This window comes from Bombus vosnesenskii, unplaced genomic scaffold (genome assembly GCF_011952255.1).
Source record: "Bombus vosnesenskii isolate JDL3184/JDL3185 unplaced genomic scaffold, Bvos_JDL3184-5_v1.1 scf7180000013289, whole genome shotgun sequence".
Taxonomy (NCBI): Eukaryota; Metazoa; Arthropoda; class Insecta; order Hymenoptera; family Apidae; genus Bombus; species Bombus vosnesenskii.
This window is the reverse complement of record NW_022882942.1, coordinates 2,138,369-2,155,472: the sequence shown is the minus strand read 5'-3', so window position 1 is coordinate 2,155,472 and position 17,104 is coordinate 2,138,369. Positions and strand designations below refer to the sequence as shown.

At 41.1% G+C, this 17,104-nt stretch overlaps 1 protein-coding gene across 9 annotated transcripts in view; it reads left to right on the top strand.

Moving 5' to 3' along the window:
• The window catches only part of LOC117232607 (low-density lipoprotein receptor-like), a 62,791-nt gene that overhangs the window by 32,813 nt on the left and 12,874 nt on the right, over nt 1-17,104 (top strand). For 3 of the 9 annotated variants that reach the window (XM_033492073.1, XM_033492071.1, XM_033492072.1), the window contains 2 exons: nt 12,052-12,171; nt 14,635-14,757. The exons of 2 other annotated variants lie outside the window; for them this stretch is intronic. In XM_033492073.1, the coding sequence (XP_033347964.1) occupies nt 12,052-12,171; nt 14,635-14,757 (243 nt within the window). Of the gene's footprint in view, nt 1-11,821; nt 12,172-14,634; nt 14,758-17,104 lie in introns of those variants that run through there. 4 more of the 9 variants (XM_033492074.1, XM_033492077.1, XM_033492075.1 and 1 more) reach the window with 3 other exon arrangements.

Below are 17,104 nucleotides of genomic sequence, written 5' to 3'. Positions count from 1 at the left end.
TCGCGAAAACTAAAGCGCGCAACGAAGGTAACGGGAAATGGCGTGTAATTTGGAATTGATGCCGGTATGCCAACGATTTTGTTGGAACACGCGTGCAGCTTGAAATATCGAAATTATCGAAATTATCGAGATATTAAAAGCAAATGTCCCGAGACTTTTGCGCCAGAGTATACATACGTACGATATATGCGACAGCGCATGCACGTTAGCTGCGTCTGGATGCGCGCAAGAAAACTTGGTTCGTTACGTTTAACGGCGAAATTATTTGTGGAACTAAATCGTATCGGTAAACAGAGAATTATTTCGACCGTGGCACACGTGCGCGCGTGTTTCGTTCAAATATCGGTTGGTCCCTGAGAAAGAGGGAGACGGGGAGAGAGAGGGAGAGAGAGACAGAGAGAGAGAGAGAGAGAGAAAAGTTCCTGTTTCATGGATTCAGACAAACCATCTCGCATCGACGCGATTAGCGCGTTTCATATAATTCTTATCGTACTATTTTACGCTACGTATATATCTCGCTGTATCTTGCATCTGTGTGTTTGTATATGTTGTTCATATGTATAAATATATATTTTATTATTTTCCAGAGGTAGATTGTTGCGCGATATCGCGTTATTAATAATAACAACGGCTCGTTCTGATTTCGTCGGGCAAATACCGAATTAATATTCATGCTCGTGCATTTCCAGCCACGACATATATCCATCCGCGATAATTAATATTCAATTATAATGGGCTGGTATGTAAATGCGGGGAAACGGTGTGCGCCACCGCTGATTACTTTCCCGTTTTGGTAATTGTCCGCGCGATCGTCGTTCCATCACCATTATTTACAACTATTCGACCAATTACGCTACTCAAGCTCGCTTTCCGCCGATTACGATCGGTTACGATTCCGTTACACGCGTACGACCGCTCGTCAAATTCCGTCTACGTCCTGTGAAAGTTGGAAATGTCATTTTTGCGTTTCGTATATCGCGCGTGTTAGGTAAAACATTTTGGAATTTCGCTGGCATCGTGATGAAACGCGACCTTCGCGATTACGTTGCTCGAGATCGTCGAGGATTCCAACATCGATCCGTCGCGCAATTAAAATACGAAGGATCGATATATCTCGCGAATTCGTTTACAAGCAGCAGCAAATTTCAAGTAATGGTCAATTTTTCAGAATAATACGTAGTCTCGATCGTCGTTTTTCTCTGCGTTTCGATTCGCGCAACTGAGAGCTTCAGAGTTTCACCGACGTTATTTGACATCGATATTAAAAAAATGCTAGGATACAACGTAAACAGCCACGTTGAACGTATCGTATAATAGGCGTATAACGAGCCGTTTAAATACTTTTACGATCTTTCGGATGTATTATTCGCGTCGAATGCTATATTTTCAAGCGTGTTTCAAACTCTACCGACGTAACGGCGATAGCGGTGTTTGGTCACGGTGCTAACAAAGTTTCAAAATGTTTCGTATTACTCGCTCGTAATATATTCGCAAGAGGTTTCCACGACTGTTCCAATATTTTCGCGAGCAAACGTATCGAGATAAAATTTGACAGAATTTCGTTGCAAAGTTGGCGCGCGTTTGCTCCATAGATTACTCGATGGATACGTTTTACTTCGATAAAAACGGCCTTTTTGTTTTCGGAAGGGGTATGAAAAATTATACCGGTCCGTAGTATCGATCGAACGTTGGGGAACTGTTTCTTAACGGTGAGACAGGAAACGAGCAGATGAAAATTACGGAAAAGTAGGTCATTGTTACGACCTTAACGTTCGAGTCGAGTTAAACGCGTTAATGTTTGAGAAATTCCTACGAAATATACATTTTTGAATTTTAAAGAGAGTTTCGCAACACTCGTTATACGATTACGAAAATTAGGGCTTCCGAGTGCAAGCTTTCGAAAGAGATGTCTCGACGTTTCGCGTCGCAGTTACCTTCGTCAGGAGTTGAATTTGCTTTTTAATTTTTTATTATAAAGTATAGAATCCGCTGCCAGGTGGACGTTCGTTAAACTCTTCTTACATCGAGTTTACGCAGCACGATAAGGCGGATATTTATGCGTTTATAGGATATTTAAAAGCGTAAAGCTGTTACAGAATGTAACTTCGCTTGTAATTTCGGATGAAAATATAAATTTCGAAATATCTGCGATTTAAAAACGATAAAGATGCTCGATCAGAAGCTCGAACAGTACGCGCGAATACGTTAATCGGTATCGATTCGAGATTTTGGCGTATCTCTTTCGAAAGAACGTGGTTGGCACGCGTAAGCCTCGATTTTTTTAGATCGTGCCTTGATCGCAAACAGAGAGACGCGCCACTACCATACCGGCAGTTTTCGATTTTTATTTGTTTCTGTTAAGTAGAAGGGTCGTTTACCGAGCACGCGGAGAGCGTGAAAAATCGATGTTTGGTATTAAAAAGCGATACTTCTTCGCCACGGTAAAACGATACGAGTTACAAAGCTCGGATAATTAAAGTACTTTGCCGCTACTTTATTAAACGAATCGAAAAATATCCGATCCTTCGTCGATAGCTACTATCGCTATTAATTTCGGCTTTCCAATTTCTTTTCCAATTTTTCATCGATGATGCCTCTATATTACGAGTATCGTAACACACCAGCGCTCATAACGCGATTTATAGTTCCGTTGATCTCGCAACGATTCAGAGAGCGAGAAAAGCGACTGACGTCGATCGCGTTTCGCCTTTTGATCGATAACGTGTTCTAATACACAAGGTGAGAAGCTAGAACCACATAGATCGGAAAATGGACGATAAATGTACGACGAATTAACCGATGCGATTTAATATTCGTCGAACATTAAGGAAGGTGAAAAATGGAACGAAATATGTGGTTTTTTCGTCTGACTTTGTAATCGAATACGTCTAACGCAAGGATAATTTTAACGTTGAATCGGTCGACGATCGATCGAATTTCGAAATTGCTCGTCTATTTTTCTCTCACGCGTGCCGTATTTTTCACCGGCTTGCCAATACTTTGCTTGAAAAAAAAATTGGAACGCGACCGGGAGTATTCTTTCGCTCTTGAGGAGAAACGCGAATAAGGCAAAGGTCGCTTTTGTTACGCGTCGTTCGATCGGGTCGCGTGAATTAATCAGAACGAGTCCGTTGTCCATCGATCGATTATTGAAATTAAGTCTTACAAGCCGTGGGAACGAGCGAGCCTGTTCTCTCGCGACTGATTTTTGGGAAGAAGAAAGAGACGCGGCCGAAACGTGGCCCTTCGGTCGGCCCTTGAAACGCGATTCCCTCGCCGCGAAAGCAGGTATGTGAAAGTGCAACTTTTCGGACCGGTTTCGCGCAGGTGAAGCGGATTGACGCACGAACGAAAGCTACCGTTAGTTTTGAAACGCTTTTGCAGGCGAATATTTTCGACTGCTCTTCTCGCCATCGCACGGAGAAATATCGATGGAAGCTCGTTGAACTCTGAACGCAGAGTAAAATACGAAAAAAAAAGAGGGATATCCGAAAACAGGAAAAAAAAAAAGATGAAAAAAGTAGCCTGGATAGTCCTATGGAGGAACGCGTGCGACGGTGAACGTAGCGTGTTTCGTATCTGCGAGAGAATTAGCGGGTATTTTAAATTCTAAATTTATCGTGAAAAACTGTGAAATTGCACGGTGATTTTGATCCACGAAGGACGTCCAGTATGGTGGCTGATCTATAATCAAGTTACCTACGTAATGAAAACCTTTTCGATGCTTTTTTCATTCGAAAAAAAAAAAGAAAGGAAGACAAAAAAAAAGAGAAATAGAGAAAGAGAGGAGAAAAATCGATCATAGAGCGTGCTTAACACGGCGATCAATGCGTACGCGGTGTATGCACTTCAGATTTATGGAAAATTAATGCGGGTTCCACGTTATTTTATCCTCCAGTGACGCTCGACGATTTTATTTTATTACGAGGTCAACGAGTAGCTGATCTGCGATCAACAACGACGCGATAAGAATAGGAAAATCTAGCGTTGGCTTTTTTTTGTCGCGTATAAAAAAATTTGGTTTTTTCTATCTCTAACTAGGCAACTACGCGGTACGTAGTTATTAGCGATAGCAACGAAATACGCTTTTTGGCTCTATAACGACGTGAAACGAAAAACACGCGCGTGATCTATATTAATCCCTTCGATTTTATCAACGCCTATATGCGTTAAACGAAATCCATTCTCTTGCTCTATGAATACATTTGTGTATATGCATTGGAAATTCCATTGCTGCGAACTATGTACGTTCAACGCACTCTGTAGTCGTTTTCTTTCTTTCTTCTTCTTCTTCTTCTTCTTCTTCTTCTTCTTCTTCCTCCTCCTCTTAACGCAAGTACAAATCGAATGTCTCTTTTTTAAGTTCGATCGATTAACGTCTCAGGCTTTATTTTATTCGCGATCTTATTACATTTTCTTTATTCTTATAAAGAGATAAAAAGATAGAGCATCGACGTGTTTCATCGCGTGGATTATCAAGTCCGGTGAATGGACTATGCATCACTGTTCGACCGTAATGGAACGTCGTATGGTAAAAGTTCCATCCGCCGATGTTGATATACAGCGTAAGAAAGAATTCATATCGAAAGGGTTAACTCTTGGCGGTTCTAACAGCCTTGCACGTTTTATTCTACCTGGTTCACGCTCGGTAAACTACTTGTAACGTTATAACATTGTGATATATAACGTTATCTTTGACAAATTTTTAACGAACACTGTACCGTTCAACGTTGTACAAACATTGCTACGTGATACGCGGAGCAGATGGTTTTTTTTCTCTCCCCCTTTTTTTTTATCAGCTAGATATTCGCTGTATTTCGAAAAATTTCTGACAACGAGATTCTCGGATCCTGTACGTACGTTCGAGTACAGCAGAAAAGAGCGAAGAACGAATCGTAATGCACGATTTTAAATCGTAGCTGCTAAGGTTAATGCCGAACGAACCACCTTTCGAATCGTAGCGATAATAAATATGTTCGCGAAACGTTCCTGCAAACGTTCGAATACTCGCGCGAGCCACTCTGTATTAGACATGTATATACGCGTGGCCGATGATTTCGACGAGAGCGGATAGTTCAACAAGTAGCCGATCCATAATCAAGCGTGACAGCGGTACCTTTCATTCGGCTCTTTTGTGTCTAGCTGTCCGTTGTTCGCGCGCGTTCGAACCTCGGATAGTTGGAATTTACAGAGAGTTATTGGACATTCCAAAGTTCTGAATTTACGCTGGCGAATTACGCGGCGATCTTGACACGGAAATCGAAAGAGTGTACGCGGTTGATTTGCGATCAAAACCGATCACGGGTACAACACCGCAGAGAGAGAGAGAGAGAAAGAGAGAAAGAGAGAGAGAGAGAGAGAGGGAGAGAGAATATCATAATCGGCGAACCCTTTGACCCATGGCTTAAATGACAAACGCGGTTTTATCGTTGTAATTAAATAGTCGGTATTGACGTTGTTTCGCCTATCGATACGCTCGATAGCGTGACCTAAATGCGTGCCGTACAGATCAATCGGGTAAATTCCTATTCGTCGTACGGTTTTGCTTTGTACGCCACGCGGTCGTCGTCGTGGTTAATGGAATAGTTTGATAATGACATTCCAATGTGTGCGTAGACTGCAGCTCGGATTCACGACGACGACGACTCGCGTGTTTTCCTTTGCGCGCGGAATAAACAGCTTGCCGCTTAGGTACATATCCGGAGACGCGTGTCAACGTTTGGCGCGATTCGACAAATTCGAATAGAATGTCTATTTATATATGTACGATTCTATCGGTTTTACGTGGACGATACAGTTGTAACGTCGATATCGTTGGTCATGCCGCTATCGATCCGATCTTAGCGTTACAGCGACACCTGCTTCGCTTGTTTCGTGCATGCTACGAGCGGAAGGTTGCACCGTTTCCGCGAATAGTGGCATGCCGTGCGTCGAGCCAGCCCCGTAATGTCGTTGAAACCACTCGCAAACGTTTCTTTAACGTCGTTCTATGAAACGTAGGTTTTTTAGATCGCGCCGCTATCGATACCAAGCAGCGATACGCCCTGTCTCGAGATTGCATTTTCCTTCGCATTCCTGTCGTCTATTCTCGGTATTTCTACTTTCACGCGCATTCCTATTTTTTTTTAAAATCCAGAGACACGGATGGTCGAGCGATAGTTTTCCTTTGGCGTGCCAAACTCCACGCTCCGTCTTCTTTCCTCGCTTTCCATTTTGGTACTATACACGCGCGTAAAGTATATTTATTTCCGTTAAAATGCTCTTTGTATCGTTTGTTTGCTACACCTTCTACTTTGTTCTTCGTTCTCGTTCGAGTACGTACGTTGAATTTCGCGTTATCCGGTAGTTCTTCCGCGTGACGAAAACTTGATACGAAAACGAAACGTAGAACGTAGTAATAAAACGACAAAAGCAACGAATATCTTTTGTAGCCACGGTGAATAATAAAATGAAATTTTTCCTTTGTCGCGCTAAAGTCAACGTTCTATTTAGTTGTATTAAAATCTGTATTTCGTGTTTATTTTGGTACGGCTTTGATTTTGAAATAAATACTCGAATAAGAGTGTAACAGCGTGAAAGTAGTTTATCCGATATAAAGCAATTAAATCGAACGTGACTCGAGCCATAAAGCGCGCATTATGATAATGGTTTCCTATTTTTTCTCTTTTTCTTTTCTTTGTCTTTGTTTCTCATTTCCTCTTTTTAGCAAAGGTTGCGATTTTCACAGAAATTCGGAGCGTCGATGTTTCATCAATTTGGATCGTTTACTTCGTAAATAAAACGCGCGCGAGATGAAAATAATTGCGACGATGATTTTCCAAATCTAATAATACCGGAACGACAAAAGCGATTCGGTAATTTTGCGTATGTAATTGTTATCTTGAAACACGAGAGCTCGCGAAATGCTCTATAATACGAAAATATGCATCGACCGTGTCTTCGGCGTTTGTTAAAACATTCATTATCGGCATCAATAGGCGATCGAACAGATAACGCGTTAATTAACTCGACATCGAAATTAAATTTACTTCCGTGTCAATTAATCCGTTAACTAGGAAAGACGAGAGTTAATTCCTCGCCCAAATCGTCCATATTTTCATCGTGCATACCGATGCACACCGGTGTACTTATTAACGCATTGCTCCAATTAAAATAAAAAAAAAAAAAAGAAAAAGAGAGACAAAAAAGAATGTTTGCAGTTGCAAAAGTTAAAACAAATTTAATCGATACCCGCTTTCGACAATTTTTGCTTTTTGCGCCAATTACACCGTCAACTGGGAGACGTACTAATCGCTAATAATTTATTCGCTGCAGTATCTCTCCCTCCAAAAAAAAAAAAAAAAAAAAAGAAAAAAGAAAAAATAAAATGAAAAGAAGAAAAAACAGCGATCTATTAATCGATCTATTAATTGAAAATAATACAGAGTCGACTATTATGCATATCTCCAGCGTAATAATTTATTCGACGTTGCGATATCGCTTACGAAACGCTAGAAAAAAGGAAAGGGGAGAGAAACGTAACGCCGCGTATTTACAAATTCGCAGAAAATTAAAACCGATCTACCCGGTACATATACGCTTTTGTTAATTGCTATTTTTGTGAATGAAAGAGTTTCCGAGCACGGCAAACAAAATTCGGTTAACCGGTTGAACGGAGTTTTCCAGCACACTCGGGAAAAGAAAAACAATCGGAAAAACGTAAAACAAACGAAATATTCCGTATACATGGCGTCCTATATGTACGAGCGAACAAATTCTCGTTGCCTCGTTCGATGGGACAGACGTTGTCGGGAGCTCGCGATAAACGTTTTCGTTGGATCGATAAACCGGTCGAAGCGATCGGTGCTAAGATATAATTTTTCATAGCTCGTTATCCGACCTCTTGGCCTGACGTATTTGCAAACGGTAACGCTATAGCATTCGCCTTAGCTCGTTCGATTTACATAACTCGTGCTCGTTGCGGCAGAGCAAACGTCTCGAATGTTTCTCGAGCGGTCTAATCAATAGCGATACCCAGCGACGTCGAGTGGCGATGAAATCGATTAATCGGTTTCCATTTTCCCCACCGATCCAGGATCCCGGTGGTTATTCATTATTACGCGGCAACAGTACGGTTTTAATATTAATTGCCCGGTCCGTGACGCGGACCCCCTTTCTATCGTTCTACAGTTTCAATATCGCAGAGCCAATTAAACGTAGAGACCGATAAAAGACGGAAATCAAAGCGGAAAGAGCGGGAGGAGCTGCTGCAGCGGCGAGACGATACGATATGCAGGTCCATAGAAAAAAAAAGAAAAAAAAAGAAAGAAAGGGAGGAAAAGTAGATAAAAATTAAAAAGAAATACAAAATGGGTAATAGCGAAAATAAACGAAGGAGGGAGGAGAGAATCGCCAGGTTGCTCGAGTTATTCGCGTATGAGACGATTAATCGAGAAAATAGGGAATTAGCGGCGCGTGCAAAATGTTTGCGCGAAACTACCGCCTGCCCACGTGGTGTTCCTTTAATCGGAAAAATATCGGCAAAAATCGGATCGCACGGAGCGTATGTAGGTCGTTGAAAAAGAAATCCTGGTCGTGTTACATAACGACGCGAATTATGGAAGATTAATTACATCGGTCGGCACGTTGCTTTTTCTCCGCTAAACTGCGAGCCTTTTTGTTCTCGAAGGTCTGTTGTTCCGGTCTGTACCGTTGATTTTTATTAGCGTTGATTAAGAAAACACAAAGTTGCTAAATACGATATTCTGGATCGCGCATACAACGTTTGAGAAGAAACGTCGAAATACTTTAGTTTTTTAGTCAGTTAGCTTCGGTGTATTTAGTTTAAAAATCCAAATAGTTTGGACGCGGATTTCCTTCTTCGATTGGAGACGTTTTCGAATTACGAATAAACTTAAAGACGATCGTTTGCATTTATGAGCGAGAGCGTGTAAAAATACTCGTGACTCGAACCTGTTACAGGCGAGAGATTTCTATAGTTGAAAAACGGGATATTTTCTATCTGCGATCAAAAATGGATATCCCTTTGAAATTTAGCTTTCGAATTTTTAATTCTGGATTCAATTTCTGGATCGATTCTCATACGCGGGTATACTCGATGGGTAATAAATTTGAATTTGTCGCTAGCTGTTATAAACGAGAAATTGTTTCAATTTGAAAATAAAATACCTCCTATGTTCGATCAAAGTAAAGTATCGCTTTAGTTTTCCAAATCTTAAGCCGTACGAAACACGCAACAGGACGATGGATATTCCTTTAATATTCTCTCAAATCTCGAAACATAGCGTACGTATCTACGTTATTTACGGTTAATGCGCGCATGTAACTACGCTTAATAGAACAAAAATAACGTATCAATCTCTTCTTGAATTCGAGTTTATACGTTTGTTATAATTCGATATCCGGATTTGTCGTCATCTTCACATAAAATTTACGATTCGTTGTTCTTATAAAAATTCATTAAAAATTATCACCTATATTGGAATATAACGATCAAAAATCATATATATAATTCGTATAATTACAGTAACTACGATAAAACGCTCGTTAGAATCGGCTAACGATTAACGCGAGCATTCGCGTGATCGATGCACGAAATTGCAAATGATGTTGCATCGATAACGCGACGGGTCAAAGGCTAACGAATATTTGGGCGAACCGACTTCTCCTCCGGCACGCATCCGGCAAACATATCGGTCGACCGCGTTCGGCATCGCTTGTAATCTGCTAACGATGTCGCATTTCTCTCGCTTTGAAATTGCACGGGGAACCGTATCGATTTTGCGACAGCGGAAGACATATAACGTGATAACTAGCGACGTGAAAAATTGCGTTGCACCGCGAACAAGTCCGCGACAATAATAAAGGGCCTCTCCGACCGCTCTCTCGTTACCGTGCAAGTAATTTCTATCGAAGAATTTCCAACAACCACGAAAACGGATAATAAATGGCAATTAGATTTTTATCGCGCCTGCCCTTATAGCGTGATATCAGCTTGATCGTGTCCTTGTCGAAACGAAAGAAATCGACCGTTATGATCGAAACTTCTATTCTCTCGTATATCAGTCATCGTCGGATGTGTAGCATCGTCTAGATCTTTTTATCTTTATGGCTTAAAATATATTCGTTGAATTATTTTCCGTCGCTTTTCGAAACACTACCACTGACAAATTAATACGGCCAGCCTGCGTTAAGTCGAATAGTCTCAATACCTTTTCGCCGCGTTTCACAGACCGTCTTTATCGAGTACTCCTGTACTCGGGGCAAAGAAGAAAGTTGCGCGGCTCGTTGTTCTAGAATTAACAGCTTCGCTAAAAAGTTAAACAACCTGTAATATCCCATATCTAACGGTTTGCTAGAGTTTAATCAGTTCCCGAGTGCCGGCTAAGCGGATCTGATTTTCTTTTATGCGATCTTTCGTGCGCATATTTAAATCGTACCGATCGCAGCTTCTTCCCTCTTTTCTTTTATGCCGGTTTTGCGCCGAAGAAACCGATGGCTATAAGACCGGCCAGAAAGAAGCGTACACGTACGTATGTTTTCGTCGGGCAAACGGTTTAGACGAGTTTCCCCTTTTTCACTCTTTAACCACCGAGCGACGTAAATGTCAGGAAATCAACAAGAACGGACTTATCATATTTTTCTCCGCGTGTCTTTCATATTTTATGTAAAGCGGTAATATCGCTACGTTTACTTTTCATCTTTAAAATACCGCGAGATATTCCTTTTTTTACGAAATGAAGCTACTTGGACGATATTATTCCACGCGTGACACGCGACATATTTATCGAAAAGCTCGCGACATAGAAAAACGGAAGTAACGAATTTGCCTAAATATTGGAATATTTAAAGTCATTGTTCTCGTTAGCTTATCCTTTTTCAAAAGCTATCCGCTAAAGAGCCGCCAAGGATTTCTAGGCTAATACTATGAAATGAAAAGTTATTTCACAAATTCTTTGATAAAGTCGCACGTACAGTGGCTACCGTTGAATTCGTCTTCGTTGTCCGCTATTCCTTTCGCTACGCCCTTTGTGCAATTATTTATATGGTATATGTATATAATCAGTATCGAGTAATAACAGTGAAAATTATTTAAAGTATTCGACATATATTAAAAACACCGCCATCGCGGAAATAAAACGACGATCCTTAAACATCGTATCACTGGCCGGAAACTTGAGAAATCTAGCGTCGCGTTTGGAAAATATCTGCGGAAGTAATAAAAGGGAGGGACACGATACGAGTTTATATGGAAACGCGACGCAATTTATAAGGAAAAAATACGTTGATGTAACGCTTCGCTGTTTCTTTCAAGTTTCTTAGTATCGTGTACCAGAAGTCAGCCACGCTCGCGGAATAAAAATATCGGAAACATCGATTCTCACGAAAAAAGCATCGACGGTTTTCTATCGAAAATAGGAAACACGCGCGAATAGATATGCCATCGATATTTCTCCCTCTATAGTGCGAATCGTTAAAAGAGTCAAGAGAAAGTCGTTTGTCGGTTAATAAGAGAGGATCCGAGGGATAGGATATCCGAGCGATGTTCTATCTTCCTTAATTAAAACGTCCTGTCTAGCATTTTTTCGCCTTTTGAAAAGATCACGTACGTATCTAAATGAACGATAAATAAATAACTGAAAACAAATTTAATTTTGCGTCAGAAAGGCGCTAAAACCGTCAAAGGAAGATTTTCTATCGTTGGACTTCTAATTTGATATGTAAAAACCTACCCGCGAACCGACGTTCGTTCCTACGATTAAAAAAGAAAAAAAAGGAAGAAAAAGAAAGAAAGAAAGAAGGACGAAAGAAAAAGAAGAAAAGTAGAGAAAATAGAGAAAATGCTTATCCTTCTCAAAAAGTTGTAACGCGAGATGGAAACAGGTTCGCTCGATCCGAGTTTAATATCGCGACTAATAAATTGGTGTGCTGATAAATCGTTGGCGAGGTTCGTCTCGCGTTTGTTCGCTTCTGTTCGCGCGCGCACGGCGACTAGTCGTGCGAAAGAATGGTTGCGAGAATGAAAAATGATAAAACGATTGCGATCGAAAGGTTCGAAACAGTGCAGCGAAACGGAGTTCGAGTGCAGCCCTGGGAGATGCATACCGAAAACCTGGCTGTGCGATCTTCAGCACGACTGCAGCGATGGGTTGGACGAGAAAAATTGCCGCAGTAAGTTGTCAATAAGTCGTAGGTTGATCGCTGGAACGAGCCAAGAAGGAGCCAAGGAGAAGCGAAATGAAAAAGAGAGAGAGAGAGAGAGAGCGATAAAAGAGGAAAGGAAAAAAAAAATTAAGGGAAAACTACGGAACATAAGCGACAGACGGGGATTATCCACGGTGGAATAAAAGAGCGAAAGGGTCTTGGAGTAGTAAGGTCTTGGAATCGCAAATTGCATCCCTCGACCGTTGAATTCGTTTCCCATCAAAGCGAAACCGCGACTCGACCACCGGAAAGAGATAAATTGCCAAGGCAAAGTAAATATATAGAGTTTGAAATTCCGCGAACGTTTTGCCAAATTTTCATTCTTTCCTTTTTTTCTCTTTAAATGCTACCGCGTGTTCCGACGAGATGGCCGACGATAAGCTCGATAAAACGGCAAAATTTCGACGTCGCTTCGATTCCATCCCCGTTGAGTTTCTCAATGGACGGTTGATCTGCGTCGGAAGGATTTCCTTTGATTCGTATTTAGAATCAAAGGAAATCCTTCCGGCGACGTTACGATCAGCTATAATTAAAGTTGAACAAGCTACGGTATAAGAACGATATCTTGGTCTAAATAATTTTGGTCAGGCGTAATTATTAGTTTTGTCCTTTTATCGCTTTGTATATTTTCGTATATTACGCGCGTTCTATCTGTCGAAACTTCTCGTAAATGCATAAACGCAATACACAAGCACAAACAAATCGCGTTTAATCGTAAAGTTCGTTTAAACCAAAGGAGGAAAAGTTAAATATTTGAAATTTAAACATCTTTTTGTTCTTCGCCGAATATCGTTTTCTCGCGCACCGATTATTCGAAGGTTTTGCCGCTCGTTTCGACCTATCGTTGTCCAACGATTATTCATTTTCCAGTAACCGTCGTTTATTCGTTACGTCGATTCCTCTACCTATTATATAAACCGATACCGTCCTTTTTACCCTTTCAACGATTGTTTAAATAAACCGATCGGCCCGTGTTAAAAGCAAATGGTTTATCCGTAGATCCATTCGCGTTACATATTCTTCGTTTATTTTAATATTTTCGTGCGTTACGTATGTTTCGCGTTTCGCGTATCTCTTTCATACCGCGCCTAAAGTAGTTTTTCCTCGTTGATTAAAACTTACAACCGGGTATCGTACAGCTAATTCTACACCGTTCGTGTATTCACTTTGTTAATGCTAAACAGGTACAAAGCTGAGAGCTAAGCTTATTGAAATAAGTCGGTGCACTTTGGCTGTAACTTTCTCAGAACCGCGTCTTAGATCATCCATTAATAAGCTTTACTGGATTACGCGTTAGCCACGCGTATCTTTCAGCGATAATTTTGAAGCTTGTACGCGCGCAGGTAGTTGCATAAGGAAAACATCAGCCGACACTGTAGACCAACTGTAGACCTCGAACAGCAGCCTTACCTTCGTTCTCTCGACGTTTACGAACTCGCGAAACGAATGCTCGCGATACGAAATAGAGAAGACACGCGTATCGATAGAGATATCCGAAATTTGTCTTATATCGAAAGACGGTTTCTTATATTTACAGACTAGTTAAAGTTTCTCGTTTACGTATCTTCGATACGATATTTCTATCGAGTACAGATTCGCGGTGAAACGAGTTTTTCTTCCCAGTTTTCTATTTTATTGCTAATCCGTTGTTATCTGTATTCGCATCGTGGCTTACGACGTAAGATACGAAACGAAAAGAAATTCGTTGGAATCCTTCGACGATCGTAAAAGCGTTGTGAAGCTTATCGACTGCGTATGTCCTTCCGTTACAGCCTAACGTTCGAACGATATAATTTCTCGCGTGCCATTAAATTCTCGCTGTTCGCCCGAAAATGCTATGAAACTAAAACAACGTTAGGTCGAAAATAGACGGTCGACCATCGAAGCTCCGGCCACTGACATCATCTCGCAACAAGAGCCGAGCTTAAATCCGTTAACGCGTTTGATACTGAACAAATTGTCGATTATAAGCGAGTCGGTGGAAGCGGCGAGCGAAACAAGACGAATAATAAGAACGAAGCGTAGAAACTGTAAAGAACAGCTCAACGACAAATTTCCATCGGCGTAACGGCGTTTCGACGTGGTTAATTAAATTAAGACCGGTTTAAATTGAGAAACTTTGCGCGATAGGAGAGGATAGAAGGGACGAAAGTAAATAAAAAAGGAAAGAAATTTCTCGCAGACGACGTTCCTTAAGCGTTGGACAAAGCGACGGTGAGTAAATTTTTCGCGAAACGCAGTTGACCCTGGGGATGCGATTCGCGGTTTCTCGAGACGGCTCTCCTCGCACTCGACGAAAATAGAGCTTGTCGAATGGCATTGTGCACTCGCGCGAGAGCGAAACGGGATCTCTGGCCGTGAGTGCGGTGCCGTGTGGCTGGCACCTTGTCACGAATGAAAATCACGGTCCAATCGATCGTCATCTTGTAGGGATGAAGAATTGTACGGCGGATCAGTTCACGTGTCACTCGGGGAACGGCGAGTGCGTGGCACTCGCGTGGATGTGCGACGGCCATTCAGACTGTTCGGACGGTTCGGACGAGGCTGAGTGCAGTAAGATTCTGCACGGACACTCTATTTTACGCTTACGCTTCTTCACGTAACATTTGCTTTCTCTCACATCCGCGCACGTTCATCGCCAATTGCGTGCTTCGATTTCAGGTGCTTATACATCTTACTCTACGTCCGTTTAACGATTCCTTTCGCAGACGAGCTTAAAAGATAAGCAAGAAAACGAAAGTTCGAAAGATCGAATCGACGCCGTCCTTCGCTACCTGTAGATCGGCCGTGGTCGTGGCATTACACTCGTCACGAATGCCGTAGTGGCTATAAAAGGTAGTTGCGCGTCGTTGTATCCGTTGCGTAGCATTTACGCCTTACCTGATAGATTCCAGCACGTTAACTACGAACACGAAATATAGAATCTAACGACGAAACGTTCCGTCAAAGGATCGCGATATGTGCGGATATCTTCTGTGGTTGCGGTACGGGAATGAAAATTTTGGTATTCGTTGCAGCATTTTAATCGAATAAGTAACGTCGTTCCGAATTCCGTCGATACGAGCTACCTATTACATATCTACCGATATATCTGGTCTATCGATCGATACGTACGTCACGTACAAGCAAGAGTCGGCGTGTTAATTCTTACAAGACTGAATTTTGGTTTCGATCTTCGATACATTCTGTTTTTACGCGTTACGGTGTTTTCGATTGTTATGCTTTTTTCTTTTCTTTCTTTTCTTGTTTCGATTCAAGGGCAGTTTTTCCGACGATAAATATCGTTCAATCGGTTAAAGTAACTTGTTAAAGTAGTTGTGTAGTATCGCGTATATACGCAATGGGAAGTACGCGAGAATTAATGAAACAGGGAAGCGAGGATGAATGGGACATTTTTTGTTCGACGAACGCATATCGAATTCCGGTTTATCGCCCAATAAGATAGGAATATTTGCGAAGAATAGGGAACGTTTTATTTCGATGGTATCGAAATATCGTCGGTCGTGAAAAGATAAATTCGTTTAGCCGTCGTGTCACTCTCTGAAATCAATTCTGTTTCCGTATTTTATTCACCGCAACTACGTTAATACGTGAATTTGCGTTCGTTTTATTTCGTTACCGGTGCAAACTACGTTTAGCTAACTTCGATAATCAACCATCAAATATGTAAATCAATTAACCTTCGAACAATATTAAGTAGCTACTTTTACTTTGTTTACATAGTGTCGTATTATTATTACGTAATGTTGCGTTATTACTTCGACATTTTAACGAAATACGTTTGTTTCCCCGATAAAGAAAGTTCGTACATCGATTTTTCTCACTTTGCGGTGAAATTTTGAATTAGAAAGTACATACGTCGTAATAAGAATTACCGTGCTGCTTCGCATTATCGTAATCTTTAAAATTTCAGCGACGGTTGCTCCAAATCCGTTACGAAAGGATAACGTAAAGTTGAATGTATCTGTCCTCTTTGATATTCTCCGTCGTTCCTTGCTAGATAGACTCGGTAGTTTTAAAAATTCGCATTAATTAGAAAAAAACGTAAGTAAAACGATAAGAAAACGAATAGAAAATATCATCTTTACGTTGCAAAATGTGTTACAGAAAGACGGATCGAACTTTCGAAAAGCAAAGTCTTCAAAAGTGCAGAGTTTAGGTTTAACGATGTTTAATTTATCGTAATCGTGGCCCGGCAGTGCAAAGAATTAACATCTTCACTTACAATTGTAAAATCGTTCGTTGCGAGAACGTGTTTGTTCTTCGAGCTTCCCTTCGTTATTGACGCGACACTCTCGCGTATAAATTTGCTAGCAAATACGGCGTAATTCGTGATAGAATTGATCAAACGATTCCTTACGAATAGACCGTTGATTTTTATGCAAATTCATATCTTGGAAAATATCGTTTCGATAGTACAGTCTCGGTAAGAGATCGTCTTATCCGCTGCATATCTATCGTATAGTTTTTTGATATTTGCGTTTTAAGATCGTAAATAAATGGTTAAAAATCCGCGATCAACTCGTAAGATTTAATCTAAAATGCCGTGTAAGCTTCCTCCGTTGGAGAAGGTTCGTCGGTGAACGTCTCGATCGGAATTCGGTTGGTCGTGTTTAGAAGATTCGGTACTAGAACGCAATTGTTGTCCCGATCCGTTCGCCGCGATCTATACGTGTTTCTAACTTCATGCATTTTCAATGCGCTAATGCTGTATTCGCCTGGCTAAACAATGAATTATTAAATGTTTTCCAGCGGGGTAGAGTCGAACCGGGTCGGCTTTGCATAAATCAGTAGGAAATTCGTATTTGTCAGTTTTTCGATGAAACGCGCGAACTTTCGAAAGGTGTACCACTCGGGGCACGTTTCCAGATCGGGATAAAATATTTGTTGTACGTTTCCC